General features: G+C 37.9%; 1 protein-coding gene across 2 annotated transcripts in view; it reads right to left on the minus strand.

The window, feature by feature from the left end:
* Positions 1-13,705, minus strand: part of mgst2 (microsomal glutathione S-transferase 2) — a 48,526-nt gene extending 34,821 nt beyond the window's left edge. The window contains exon 1 of one of the 2 annotated variants that reach the window (XM_069925343.1): positions 13,351-13,705. In XM_069925343.1, coding sequence (XP_069781444.1) covers positions 13,351-13,408 — 58 coding nt within the window. In that variant the 5' untranslated portion in view covers positions 13,409-13,705. Of the gene's footprint in view, positions 1-12,045; positions 12,095-13,350 lie in introns of those variants that run through there. The other variant, XM_069925346.1, reaches the window with a different exon arrangement.
* Between the last annotated feature and the right edge of the window lie 1,793 nt (positions 13,706-15,498).

Genomic DNA, 15,498 nt, shown 5'->3' on the forward strand with positions numbered 1-15,498 from the left:
TTTTAGACTGCGAGCACTGGGCGCCTTTTTAGACTGCGAGCACTGGAATGTAACAATCCCAGTGGTTGGACATGCAGTAGAGTGGATGACAAACAACAAATTTTTCCATTATAATTTACACTGCAGGCTTCTTCCAAAAAGTTGTAAGAGTCCCACAGGATAAATCACAGTACAGGAATTGACTGAAAATTCCTGCACATTCCTTTTTATACTGCCCGTTTAGCAGAAAAATTCCTTGATTGTGCATTACATGCCTGCAGTCTAAAAACCACAATTGTTAACACCTTGATCCATGATGCATTTAATTACCAAACACTGGGAACCATGTTCATGCTCCCTGTGATAGAGAATTTCAAAGATTCAGCATATTGTACATGAACAATATCTCCATTAAATGACTGGTCTGAATCTGACAATGATTTCTCCTCCTGTAACACTCTTCCATTGGTGGAAAGATATCAACATCTACCCTGTCATACCCACTAAAGATCATAAACTGTATATCGGGCCTAAGCCTTTCATCAAGGTATGAGCAAAACGCAGGTAGACCTTAAAAATTAGCAGATAGGTGCCCAGTCTGCATCCATACCTTTTGAAGCTTACATAGTTTGGTTGAACATTAAGGGCTCAAACCCAAAATGCTGATTGCCCTTTACATAATGTGTATGCTACATAACCAGCTGAATTTCTCCAGCACTTTTGTACATTGCACTATAATCACGGCTTCAGCAGATTTTCCTGTTTCACTGAACTAATTTCTTGAGCTGTTTTTTTTTGTTTTTTTATTTATATATATATATATATATATATATATACATACATATACAAAGACAAATTCCCCACTTTAAAAATTGGATTGTGAAAATCTTTTCGATTGTCTTCAATGTCAGCCTGAAGAAAACTGAGGTCCTCCATCAGCCAGCTTCCCACCATGACTAACAGCCTCCCCACATCTCCATCGGGCACACAGAACTCAAAACAGTCAACCAGTTTACCTAATTAATGGCTGCACCATTTCATCGGATGCAAGGATCGACAAAGAGATAGACAACACTCGCCAAGGCAAATGGCGCCTTTGGAAGACTACACAAGAGTCTGGAAAAAACAACCACCTGAAGAAACACACAAAGATCAGCGTGTACAGAGCCGTTGTCATACCCACGCTCCTGTTCGGCTCCGAATCATGGGTCCTCTACCGGCATCACCTATGGCTCCTAGAATGCTTCCATCAGCGCTGTCTCCACTCCATCCTCAACATTCATTGGAGTGACTTCATCACCAACATCGAAGTACACGAGCTGGCAGAGTCTGCAAGCATCGAATCTACGCTGCTGAGGACGCAACTGCGCTGGGTGGGTCACGTCTCCAGAATGGAGGACCATCACCTTCCCAAGATCATGTTATATGGCGAGCTCTCCACTGGCCACCGAGACAGAGGTGCACCAAAGAAAAGGTACAAGGACTGCTTAAAGAAATCTCTTGGTGCCTGCCACATTGACCACTGCCAGTGGGTTGATATCGCCTCCAACCATGCATCTTGGCACCTCACAGTTCGGCGGGCAGCAAACTCCTTTGAGGAAGACCGCAGAGCCCACCTCACTGACAAAAGACAAAGGAGGAAAAACCCAACACCCAACCCCAACCAACCAATTTTCCCTTGCAACCGTGACTGCCTGTCCCGCATCGGACTTGTCAAGTCACCAACAAGCCTGCAGCAGACCTGGACATACCCCTCCATAAGTCTTTGTCCGCGAAGCCAAGCCAAAGAGAAACAGTACATCCTTTCACAAATAAGAGATCCAAAGCTGTATGATACACCAAGCATGGCATCATTAATATCCTGTGCAATTACTATAGCATCATATTCCTAAAGTTTAACCCTCTTGCAATCATGGCCAACTTAATTAACTTTTTGCAATTAATATACAATACCTACAAATCATCTGCAAACTTCTCCATTTAGTTAATAGTCTGCCATTAAGTTCCTCATCAAAATACACTAGCTCTCACTTTCCAACATTAAACTCTATTTGGAAGGTTTTTTTTTTTAAAATAAATAAACACACAATTTCATGTTGTAGTCCGAATATTCCGTTGCAACATACCCTTTCACCCATTTGTGTCACTGGCAAACTCTGACAACCCCCTTCATTAATGACGGAGGCCAAGAAAAAAAAAAAATCCCAAGAGACACTCCACAACCTCCTTCTACCTGAAACAAAAGCTGTTCAGCCCCACTGTCTTTTATGCAATGACAAATCTTCAGTCAATACTAACACACTTGCCCTAATGATTATGAACATCAGCCTTTTATATGGCATCTGATTGGAATTCAAGAGACATCTAAAAGATGATAAAAAAGATCAATCAGAAATTATCACAATCACCTCTTGCCTGACAGAATTCTTAACTGTTAATCATATAATATCAAAAATAAATATTTTGTGTTTTATATCATAATAGGAGAAACATTCTAGATTTGGGGATGCTGAACCCTTGAATCATGATTGTAAAAGAAGGCAAGATTTAGCAATTACACAACTTTTCAGGTATATTAGCACACTGAACAAAACAAAGAAATAAATGAAAGCAAAATCTCAAGAAAGAAAAAAATTAAGACACAAGCAAAGAAGATTTTCTTCGAAGGAAAATACATGATTTTACATCCAAATCAATGAAACCTCTTGGTTAATGGAAGGCACCATTCAAGATTATGGGAGTGAAACTTTTTTTCCCCTCAAAACTTTAAAGTTAAAAAGAGGACAAGTTTTCTTCAAGCACATCCATTTTGGGAGGAGTCACATGATGGAGTAGTGGCCGGTAGGGGAACTCCAGCCCTCTCCAGAAAAGTAAAAGGTAGAGAAAAAAACAAAGTCACTAACACAGAAACCATAACAGATTGAAAGTGAAAGTGTGGAGAAAATGGCAGCAAAGAAAGAAAAAACAAAAATAACGGGAAGAAAAGAAGGAAGGACATCAGAGGTGGAAGGTGAAGGCCTTACCGGTATGAGGAAGCCCGCTCCCTGAGGTCAGTGGAAACCCCGAACTCAAGACTACAAAGATGCTCACTGAGCCAAACAAAAGTGTGCACGATGCACAAGATAAAAACAACACCGACGGGAGGGGGGGACCAGCTGAGGAGTAAATCTCCACAGCTGAAACAGACAAGTATAAACACGACAGCAAGACTCAACAGGAAAACATAGAAAATAACGGGAACAAGAAGAAAGAATAAAAATAGGAAATCAAAGAAACAGATGACCAACCCAGAGGAAGATGACCAACACCACGACACTTTTAATAAAAAATAATAAAAACAAAAATACCCAACGAAATAAAATAAACAACCCAACAAGAAGATCAGAAGAGACAGAGGTAAAGGACACAGATCCTGGAGTGGATTCAGAAGAAGAGGAGGGAGAACACAGAGAAATGGAAGATGAAGGGAAGGGCAAGTACATGGATATATATTTTTTTTATAAAAGAATCTATGGAAACAGTAAAAGAATGGCAGTCACAAGAATTCAGTGAAATAAAAAGAATAAAAAGTACAGAAGAAAAAGTGAATAGATTAGAGATGATCATGACAGAAATAGGAAAAAGTAGACAAGGTGGAAGAACGAGAAACAGCCACAGAAATGGAGGTAGACGACTTAAAAAAGAAATTAGAAGAATCTGATTAAAAAGTTAAAGAAACACAGGAACTGTTAGCTCAGAAGATAGATATAAAGGAAAACTATAATAGAAGAAACAATATAAAGATAGTGGGCCTTAAGGAAGATGAAGGCAAAAATATGAAAGAATTTATAAAAAAATGGATCCCCAGGGTCCTAGGGAGACCAGAATTACAGGAAGAAATGGAAATAGAAAGGGCACACAGAACATTAGCCCCTAAACCACAACCACAACAAAAACCAAGATCCATTCTAGTAAAATTCCTAAGATATACAACAAGAGAAAATATAATGGAGAAGGCAATGAAAAAAATATGAAGACAAAAAACTACTGGAATACAAGGGTCAAAAATTTTTTTTCTATCCAGATACAAGTTTTGAACTCCTGAAGAAGAGGAAGGAGTTTAATGCAGCAAAAACGACCCTATGGAAAAAAGGTTATAAATTTATGTTAAAATACCCAGCTGTATTTAAAATAGTTATCCCGGGGCAGCAAAGCAAACTATTCTCAGGTCTGGAAAAAGCACGAAAATTTGCAGAACACCTACAAAACAGACAGAGAGATGAAGAGATGTAACAAGAACTAAAATGACAACAAACTATATATAAAGAATATATAAGTAAAAACTAAGAAGGGAAAGAAAGGGAAGAAATGAAGTAAGGAGGGAATTAAGAGAGTGACCTTTGTTATATATGAAGATTAAAATCTTTTCTGGGGGGGCTGGGTGGGGAAGATAACAGTCACTGCGAAATCAGTTGACGCTTGTGAGTGGATTCGCAAATCCAAATGGAGAGGGGAGATGTGGTTGCCCGACAAGGGACAAAGGGCAACTCAGAAAAGGGAGGGATTATTGGGGTTAAAGAAATTTCAGATATGAAAATAGTGGAAATATTTTATGTTTTAGAAATGTTGTCTTATAATGTGTTCAAAAAAAGCAGAAATGGATAAGGGAAGGTGGTGATGAGGAAACAGAAAGGAAAGATAAAGTATAAATGACCATGTTGAACTATATGACTTTAAATAGTAATGGAATATATAACCAAATCAAAAGGAAGAAACTTAAATTTACTGAAAAAAGAAAAATTGATATAGCATTCGTACAAGAAACACATCTAACTGAAGTGGAACACAAGAAATTAAAGAGAGATTGGGTAGGATATGTAACAGCAGCATTATATAATTCAAAAGCCAGAGGAGTAGCTATATTAATCAATAAAAATGTACCAATCAAAATAGAAGAGGAAATGATAGATCCAGCACGGAGATATGTAATGATAAGATGTCAGATATATTCAGAATTTTGGAATTTACCTAATGTATACTCACCTAATGAAGAAGATCAAAAATTTATGCAAGATATCTTTTTGAAGATAGCAGATACACAAGGGAACATGCTAATAAGAGGGGATTTTAACCTTAATTTGGACTCAAACATGGATAAAACTGGAAAAAAACTAACAGAAAGAACAAAGTAACCAAATTTATAATTAAATTGATGCAAGAAATGCAACTTTTGGATATATGGAGGAAACAACACCCAAAGGAAAAGGAATATTCATATTATTCGGGGAGACACAAAACATACTCAAGGATAAACCTATTCCTGTTATCAGCCCACATTCAAGGGAGAGTTAGGAAAACCGAATATAAAGCTAAACTATTATCGGATTACTCACCCCTGTTATTGGCAATAGAGCTAGAGGACATCCCACCAAGAATGTATAGATGGAGATTAAACTCCATGCTACTTAAAAGACAGGATTTTAGAGAATTAATTGAACGACAAATTAAAATGTACTTTGAAATAAACACTGAATCAGTGAAAGATAAGTTTATACTATGGGACGCAATGAAAGCATTCATCAGAGGGAAAATAATAAGTTATGTAACTAAGATGAAGAAAGACTACAATCGGGAAACAGAACAATTGGAAAGGGAAATAAATACAGAAGAAATACAGAAAAAAAGAATTAGCAATAAAAGATACAACTAAAAGAGAATTGGCAGACAAAAAAATAAAATATGAAACACTACAAATATATAAGGTGGAGAAGAACATAATGAAGACAAAACAGAAATATTATGAGCTAGGAGAAAAACGCACAAAATTCTAGCGTGGCAGCTTAAGACAGAACAAACTAAAAGAATGGTATTGGCATTAAGGAAAAAGGACAAACAAATTACATATAATCCAACGGAGATCAATGAAAACTTCAGGGAATTCTACGAACAACTATATCAAACTGAAAACGAAGGGAAAGAAGACAAAATAGATGAATTTCTAACTAAAATTGAACTACCGAAATTACAAACAGAGGAGCAAAATAAATTAATAAAACCATTTGAAATAGAAGTACAGGAGATATTAAAAAAACTACCGAACAATAAAACACCAGGAGAGGATGGATTCCCAATAGAATTCTACAAAACATTTAAAGACTTATTAATTCCTCCCCTCCTGAAAGTAATCAACCAGATTGATAAAACAAAACATACCAGATTCATGCAAAACAGCAATAATTACAGTAATACCAAAGACAGGGAAAGATCCACTAGCACCAGTATCATATAGACCAATATCTCTACTTAACACAGATTACAAGATAATAGCTAAACTATTAGCAAACAGATTGGCCGACTATGTACCAAAAATGGTAAATCTAGTCCAAACTGGATTTATTTTAAAAAAAAGACGAACAACGGACAATATCTGCAAATGTATCAACTTAATTCATGCAGTAGAAGGGAATAAAACTCCAACAGTAGCGGTTGCTTTAGATGCAGAGAAGGCCTTTGACAGAGTAGAATGGAATTATTTATTCAGAGTACTACAAAAATTCAGCTTACCAGAGAAATATATTAATTGGATTAAAGCATTATATAAGGGGCAATTGGCAAAAGTTACAGTAAATGGATATATATCAAAACACCAACTTAAGTAGATCAACAAGGCAGGGATGTCCACCATCTCCCTCACTGTTCGCATTATCTATAGAACCACTAGCAGAACTGATAAGAACAGAAAACAAAATAAGAGGGATAAAAATAAAAAAGGAATATAAAATCAGTCTATTTGCAGATGATGTTATAATATACTTAACAGAACCAGAAATATCAAGAATTACATAGGAAATTGAAGGAATATGGAAAAGTATCGGGGTACAAGATCAACGTAAATAAAAGTGAAGCAATGCCAATGAATAATGCGGATTTCACAAAGTTTAAGAAAAAAAAATCACCATTTAGATGGCAAACACAAGCAATGCGATACCTAGGTATACAACTAAATAAAAATCTCGGCCATCTATATAAACTAAATTATCATCCATTAATGAAAAAATTACAAGACAACTTAGAGCATTAGAAAGACTTACCACTAACACTGATAGGAAGGATAAACTGTATTAAAATGAACATTTTCCCAAGGATACAATGCCTATTTCAGTCATTACCAATTCACCTAACAGAGAAATTCTTCAAGGAGCTAAAGAAAATAATAAGGAAATTCTTATGGAAAGGGGGGAAACCGAGGATAGCACTAGATAAATTAACAGAATGGTACAAACAAGGAGGCTTACAACTACCAAACTTTAAAAATTATTATAGAGCCGCACAATTAAGATACCTATCAGATGTTTATCAAACAAGGGAAAAGCCAGATTGGACTAGATTAGAACTAGATAAAATAGGGGAGAAGATACCTGAACATGTATTATATAATTGGGATGAAAAATTGGTACAACGTAGAAATTCTCCAGTATTCCATCATCTGCTCAACATTTGGAAGAAGATTCATGTAGAAAGGAATAAAACAAATTACCAACTACCAAAACTAATACTGACGCAAAATCAGCTAATTCCTTTTACAATAGATAACCTTTCCTTTAGAGAATGGGAGAAAAAAGGATCAAAAGAATAGAAAATTGCTTTTCGGGAAATAAATTATTATCCTTTGAACAAATGAAGGATAATAACTCACGATACAGTGTTGGCATACTACCAACTGAAATCCTACTTGAAGGACAAATTGGGAAGCAGTCTGAGGTTACCAGAGGGAAGTAATTTTGAATATGTGATTACAGACACAATGATAATCAAAAAATTGGTAACAAACATGTATATTAAACTACAAGAAAAGGAGAATGAGGAAACAAATGGTAAAACTAAACAAAAATGGGAACAAGATCTAAACAAAGATAAAGAATGAAACATGGGAAAAGTTATGCTCCGGAACTATGAGAAATACAATAAACATGAGGTTACGTATGATACAATATAACTGGATATACAGGCTATACATCACACCTCAAAAGTTAAATAAATGGGACCCAACAGTGTCAGACAGATGTTTTTGCTGTAAAAAGTAAACAGGAACAACAATTCATGCAATTTGGACATGTGATAAAGTGAAAAAATTTATAAAAAATTAAATAAAAATCACAAAAAGCAATATACCAAAAAACCCAGAGATCTTCCTCCTAAGTAACATAAAAAACAAAGAATTTGGACTCGATTTGGATGGAGCACAAAAAAGATTTGTTATGATAGCCCTAGCTGTAGCAAAAAAATGTATTATGTCAACCTGCAAATTAGAAGACCACTTGAGAATATAACAATGGTACATAGAAATGAATAAATGTATTCCATTAGAAAAAATAACATATAATTTAAGAAATAACATCACAATATTTGAACAAATATGGGAGCCATACATGAAATACAATAGAGGTGAATCAATTATGGTAGTGATAGATTACTACAGCAGATACTATGAGTACGTGGTGTTGAAGTCCACAACCACTGAAAAAACAATACAAGCATTAGCAGAGATATTTGCAAGATATGGATTACCTGTTACATTATACTCTGACAATGGTCCACAATTCATTTCAGAGACATTTGCGGAATACATGAGGACCACAGGTATCCACCATCATAAAGTAACTCCGAAATGGCCGCAAGCCAACGGAGAAGTAGAGAGACAAAATCAGTACATTGAAAAACGATTGAGGATTGCACACGCAGAAGGACAAAATTGGCGAGAAGCATTGCTATCTTATGTGGCTGTCTATCGAGCAACGCCTCATGCAACCACTGGAAAAAGTCCTGCAGAAGCATTTTTTGGAAGAAAAATCCGCACCAAAATGCCAGAAATAAAGGAAATCCGAGACGACCAGGAGATGAGGGACCATGATGCTGAAAAGAAAGGTGCAGCAAAGCTGTACACAGATTCGAAACGTGGAGCCAAGTACTCAGACATCATGCCAGGAGATAATGTTCTAGTGAGGCATGAAACTGGTGGTAAGCTAGACACACCTTATTACCATCAACCCTATACTGTCGTATCCAGAAGTGGCAGTATGGTGACAGTCAAGTCTCCGACTGGAGTCCTGTATAAGAGAAATGTATCAGGTGTAAAAAGGTACCAGTCCAGAGATACATCGAGCGAAGAGGTTGAAAGGCCAATACGAGATGCTGAAACTGAGAGACCTGATGATGTTCCAGAGGCAGTTACCAGCACTCCTGATGAAGTGACTAGAGCGCCAGAAACACCCGAAGCCGTGGCAAGCAGCATTTCCGACGCCGAGAGCGAACAACCGAGAAGCGACGACAATATTGCAGGCAGGCCGAAACAAAACCGGAAAGTGCCCAAATGATACGAAGACTTTGTGCCATAGTTTTAATCAGAACTTTGGGACAGTATTTTAATCTTATATCATAAAGTGCATGTATGAATGCTGTAGGAAGTAAATTTTATGTAGTTGAGTTATAGTATTACCATTAGTTACGATGTTTGTATGTTTCCGAGGGATATTGGTAAGTGAAGGTAAAGTTTATTTCTGATTAAAGGAGGGATGTCATGATAATGAATATGTATGAGATGTACCGGAAGTCACATGGTATGAGAGATAAGAACACAAGCAAGAGAACAAAGGAAATGGGAGAATAAAGCCACAGAGAAGTTTACCTGATAAAACTTGTGTTTAATGTTTTATTAACTTCACATTTCGGGCCACAAATGTGACAGGAGGGTGCAGGAAAGGTCTGTGAGAATGAAGTCAGATGTGGAGAATTGTAGTCATGAGCAGAGGACAGCCAACTTTTCTTCTTTGGGGAAAAAAAGATGGAAGAAAGATTCAATTGAAAGGTATAATATTATGAGAAGCCTACTCAGGACCTATTCCACTTAGCAAAGAAATCAACATCAGGAGAAATGATGATGACTCAAGATTCAATAATTGAAAGGAAATGGCAGATATTTTTTCTATCTCAAAACAGAGCTGTCTCCTAGAGTTCATGTAGCATAAACAGAACATCGCTGTATGTGATCTTCAGGTTTCTTGTCAGAGTACATACAACCCTGAGATTCCTTTATCCTGCAGGTGTGGCAGAATTACCATTAATTGGTAAGTGCAAAAAATATAAACCATACAGCGTAAGTATGTCATCAAATAAACGAATGTAAGCCAACTGTGCAATACAGAGAGAACAAAGAAAATCAATCAAGTGCACAAGTCATTAGTCTCTGATTTGACCTGTAACCATTCTTCAGTTTCCTGCAACCTTCAATGCATTTATACGAGCATCTATTTTAGTAAAATGGGATTATCACTGCAAGGGATAGTAATAGACAGGAAGGACTGAATGGTGGAAAAACTGAGGGAAGGTTTGTCACAGTCTGTTCCAGATTCAATACATTTGCAAAGACATTGTGATTTTGCAAGGGAGAACCATACTGACGGCTGGAGAGAAACACCTCTTTGAAGCAGCTCTTGTGACCAGTCATTTTTGTGGAATTCAGAGCAAAACATGGTATGTGAATGATCGAACCATTTCAGTGGTTTGACCTGCGCCAGGAGGGTCTTTCAGGAAGTAAAGTGGATCATTATGATTGTGACCAACAGTGGAGGTCACTTGGAAAGACTGGTGCTAGGGCTTTGGAAGCTTCACAGAGGCTGCCCAGTTTGAGCCTGGTCTACAAGGACCAGGAGTGTTGTGACCACAGCTCGTGTGGATGGACACATCTTCAAAGACAACACAAGGATTTGAGAGTTTGTAGCAGTCACAACTCATCTTCTCATCAGTTCTACATTAATTCTGGGCATTAAATTTCAAAGGCCGACACTTCAACACTGGACTGGACGGTCATGGTTTGGGTATATCACACACACAAACAAAAAAAAACACCTGCACATAGCTGGGGATAGATTTGGTGTTAAGGGTAGTTTAAAAGTTAAGACTATAGTTTGAGTTAGAAATAAAATTAGGGTTTTAAAATTAAACATTGTCTGGTTCATTGTCTATTGCTGCGCATTACATGCAGTTCATAACAACACAATGTTGTGTCAACCTATAAAGACATTTTTCAGCTTCAGTCCAACCCTTCTCAACTTAAGAGCCCATAACTTTTTTTTTATTTTAAAAACATCCATGTTCCTTCCTAAGAGTTTTTAAAACTCTCTATTGAATCAGCTTCCACCAACATTCCTAGCAATGTATGCCAGGCAACCACCACTCTCAGTTCTTTACATCTGATGTTTCCTCTAAACTTTCCTCCACTCAATGTCCTCTGATATTGGCCACTCCTACCTTGGGAACAATGTAATGGCTGTCCTTGTGCTTCTCCTAATCTTGTACACCTCCAGGTTACCTCTCATCCTCCATCACTCTTTTAAAATAAAAGTCCGAGCATGGTCAATCTTTCTTCACAAGACAAATTCTTTAATCTAGGCAGCATCTTTTTTTTCTTTTTAAACTTTATTTATAAGATTTTATAACATGAACATATAGGATTACATTTAAAAAAAATTAATAAAATAATAAAATTACAATACAGTATCAGTAATCTAAACAAACTATACCCTCCCCAAGAATTATTACACATTAATAACCCAACTCAAATTAGTCCAACCCCCCTTTCCCCCCAAAATAGAGTGAAGAATTAATAAAGTTAATATATGTGAGAAAAAAACCCACTTACAAAAAAAAAACATAACCGATTAAAATACTAACAAAAAGAAAATTAATACTAAGATATCAGAATTAAAAAACATTTAAATCAAATCTTAAATGCATATATTTAACAAACAGAGTTAAGATTAAACATATATTTAACTCAAACTTAATATAAAAAATTAGTAAAGTTAGTAACATTATCTATCAAAAATTCTTAAACAATAATCAATTCTTAAAAAAACTTGTAGCATAAAAAAACTTTCTCTATAGAGATAAACCTTCACCAAATATCAACTAACTTCACATCTATCATCATATTAGTCATCTAGGCAGCATCTTTATAAATCTCCACACCCTCTCTAAAGCTCCATTGTTCATTACTTGAAATAGTCAGACAGAAAGAACCCTTAGTACCTGGATTAGGATGTGGAGTGAGGAATTTACTCATGTGCTCATTGTACAACATCATCAAAATTCTTACTTGTTGCAGTCAAACAGGGACTTGTAGGGGGGGGGGAAACTATGAGAGTAAACTAATTGAATCAAGCGGCAATAAATAGACATTCACATTAATCCTAGAACAAAAGGTAACATAATGGTGTAGACAGTCCTTTTGTGCAGTGAATGATTAGTGTACCAAGGGGGGGGGGGGGGGGGGGTTCAAGAGCCTGATAACTGTCGGAAAGAAAAGGCCCTTGATTCTAAACCTCAGGCATCTGTGCATTCTACCCAAAGGCAGCAGTGAGAAGAGATGTGGCTATGGCGTTGAGGGCCCTTTAAGAGGTTGGCTGCCTTCCTGAAGAAGCATCTCACATGTCTGTATTCCTGGGCACTTGAATGGCCAGACCAGGCTGTAATGGAGCCTAGACTACAGATTATACAAGACGACAGAGATTTGGAAGGTAGCCCAAGTCTGACCTTTGTTTGGTCAGTTCAGACACAATGACCCCCAAAAGCCTCCCTTCAGTGCTAATAATACAAGAGATGGAAACCGTTTCCAGTCTTTTTGTTAAATATACAAGTGGAATTTCTGCTTTGAAATGATCTTCTTTGTAGCAACCGAACAGAGAATCCAGAAGCGTGTAATAGTTTTGGCTTTTAAAGTACATTTGCAACTCGTTGTCAAAAGTTACTCTTTAATCATTTTAACAGCTCGCCTGGTAGCGACGTTTTACCACGGCCTTGGAAGTTTTGAGGTTCAGCTTCGCAAACCTTCCACCCAACTAATTAAAGCCGTCAATTCTAAACAACCGTCCGGTTCCTCGGTCCAAGGAAGAACGATCGCAGTTCTTCATTCTCCGCACAGGAACCGACCCCTTCCGTCGGTCCGCACAGCCGCTTTCAATCGGTATCCCTCCGATCTCGTTCAGTTGAAACCTGGCCAAGTCTGGCTTGGCCAATATGACGAGTGGCACCATTCAGGTGAACTCTGTTCCCAATCCCGTTGCTAAAGTTTAACTAATCATTTGGCAAATGTCCTTCACCGGCCCTTTTTTTTAAAAAAAAACCCATCTACCCAAAGTCCAAAATCTCTCTGTCCAGCCTTTAAAATTCAAGCCCTGGGGAACGGGAAGGCGAATCAAATCAACGCAGTGTTCATTGGGTCAGCCTCCCAACCTGGGTTGTTTGCGGGACGTCCCATTCAACGCGAGGGTGGCCTAAATTAGACACTAGCGCTGTCTAGTCCCGAGAAACGGTGCCTGCGAACAAGCGTCTTACCTTGCTGAATGGCAGACAGCAGTGAAACAGCAGCCAACAAGGCACAGTCTTCCAGCATGACCCCCCCACCCAAGCAGCGGTGCAGCCGGAACAGACAGGCGGGGAGTCGCGCAGCACCGCCCGCAGTCAGTGTCTGGAGGCAAGGCTTTCCGCCCTGTCCTTATTTGCATTGTGTCCTGTGTCCCCTCCCCATCTCAACATATCCAACGTGATGCGTGTTTTGACTGCAACACGAAAACCTCGCCTGCCTTTGGGGATTGCCTTGTTAAGGAAGTCCACGCTTGCTTAACATTTTCGTCAAATTTGGTATCGAACCAGCAAGTGAATGGTTCGCTTTTCTTTTGTTTCACCCCATCACTTGTTCGCCGGCACACTGTGTCAAAAGAAGGCTTACTCTCCCATCCTATTCAACGCTTCACTGATCTTTTCGCCCTCTGAAGTGAGCTTGGCTGGAGATATCCTGTATGATTTTTGCTGGAGGGGAAGGAGGAGTGAGATAAACTGTCAATAAGCAAACAAATCAGCCAACAAACCAAACTCCCTTCTGCAAAAAATAAGGCACTCGACAGCAGCATCTGGTGGTTTTTCAGGGGAACTGTGCATCAAGAATAACCAACCAAAATATTAAGTAAGAAAACCATTTAAAATGTCTGCAAACTTTAGGTTATTATGAATGATCCCCGTGAGAATATAAAGTGAAATTAATTAAGCCTTAAACTGTTGTCTTAAAGTCAGAAATAAACCATTTGTGTTTACATATATCCATCCCTTTAAATGCAAACATTAAATGCAAATAGAAAACGTATTTTAAAATATGTACCAATTAATTAAAATTTAATCTTTTCTATGATCACTCTACTTCTGTTTCACTTTTTTGTTATGCTGCCTTTTAAAGCATTTGTTTTAATTTTATGATTTTGTTCCCTACTGTATCTCTTTAAAAAAAAATCCCTTTGTGATGTTACAACCAAGAATCTGGATCACAATTGCTGTTCATTCGATCTGAACAATCAAGAATGAATTTTCTTTAAAATTTATAGGACTTAGCAGAAACTCGTCAATTGCTACATGCAGTCAATTAATCAGTTGAGAAGTATGATGGATAGTCGAAGATTTTAATTAATAAAAGGTAAGCAAAAACATGAAGGCTGCTGTGCAAGTTTCAAAGCGGGAAGAATAGATAATGGAGAAAAAAAACGTTTATCTCCTCTCTGAATCAAATAACTTGGTCCTGGTGTCCAAGCTCATGAGCAAAAATATTCCCCTACCCACATGCCAATAGATAATTTGTAGCCACTGAAAACAGTGGTAGGTGATGAACGCGAAATAATGTCACAAGCAGTTGCAGGTAAATCAGAACTTGTTTACTTGAGTCGTGCGCGTACTCTTTTAAAACACTGAAACACGCATGCAACGTCACAACTTTATGATGTCCTCTGCCAGTTCGGTAGACTTCTGGGAATTGTGGTCTTTCAATAGCACTGTATAGCAGTCAATAGCACTGAGACACATTGATATTTTGTGTGCCCTAGGTCTGATATAACTGATGATGGGTCACAGTTATTAACTCAATCATATATTGGATCAGAGGATACCTTTTATGTGGTTTGATGGGGAAATAATACAATGTGACACCAAGGAAAGCACCCTCTCCTCCTGAAGAACAGGCACCCAACATAGATGGGGCTGAGGTGAAGAAGATCCTATCCAGGATGAACCCATGCAAAGCAGTGAGACACAACAGTTGTGTGTTGAAGGACTGTGCAGTCCAGCTGACAGAGGTCCTAGACAGCATCTCATTGCAGCAGTCCAGTCCTGTAGGATTTAAGGAAAAAAGAGCAATGGTAACTAGACTAAATGACTCCCGCCCAGAGGCACTGAGCTCTATGATCATAAAGTGCCACCTTCCAGCGATATTTAACCCATTCCAGTTTGCCTACTGTTCAAACCAGTCCACAGATAATGATATAGCCTTGACCTGATCATATCTCTTGGTGGATAAACTGTTCTCTCTGGGGCTCTCTACATCCGGTTCTCAGAATTCTTGACTGAAAGACCTCAGTGTGTTCAGTTTGGCAGCAGTGAGTTCAGTTTGGCAGCAAAATTTCAAGTCCCATCCTGCTGAGGATTGTTACACCTCACACTGCT

This window comes from Narcine bancroftii, chromosome 3 (assembly GCF_036971445.1).
Source record: "Narcine bancroftii isolate sNarBan1 chromosome 3, sNarBan1.hap1, whole genome shotgun sequence".
Lineage (NCBI taxonomy): Eukaryota > Metazoa > Chordata > Chondrichthyes > Torpediniformes > Narcinidae > Narcine > Narcine bancroftii.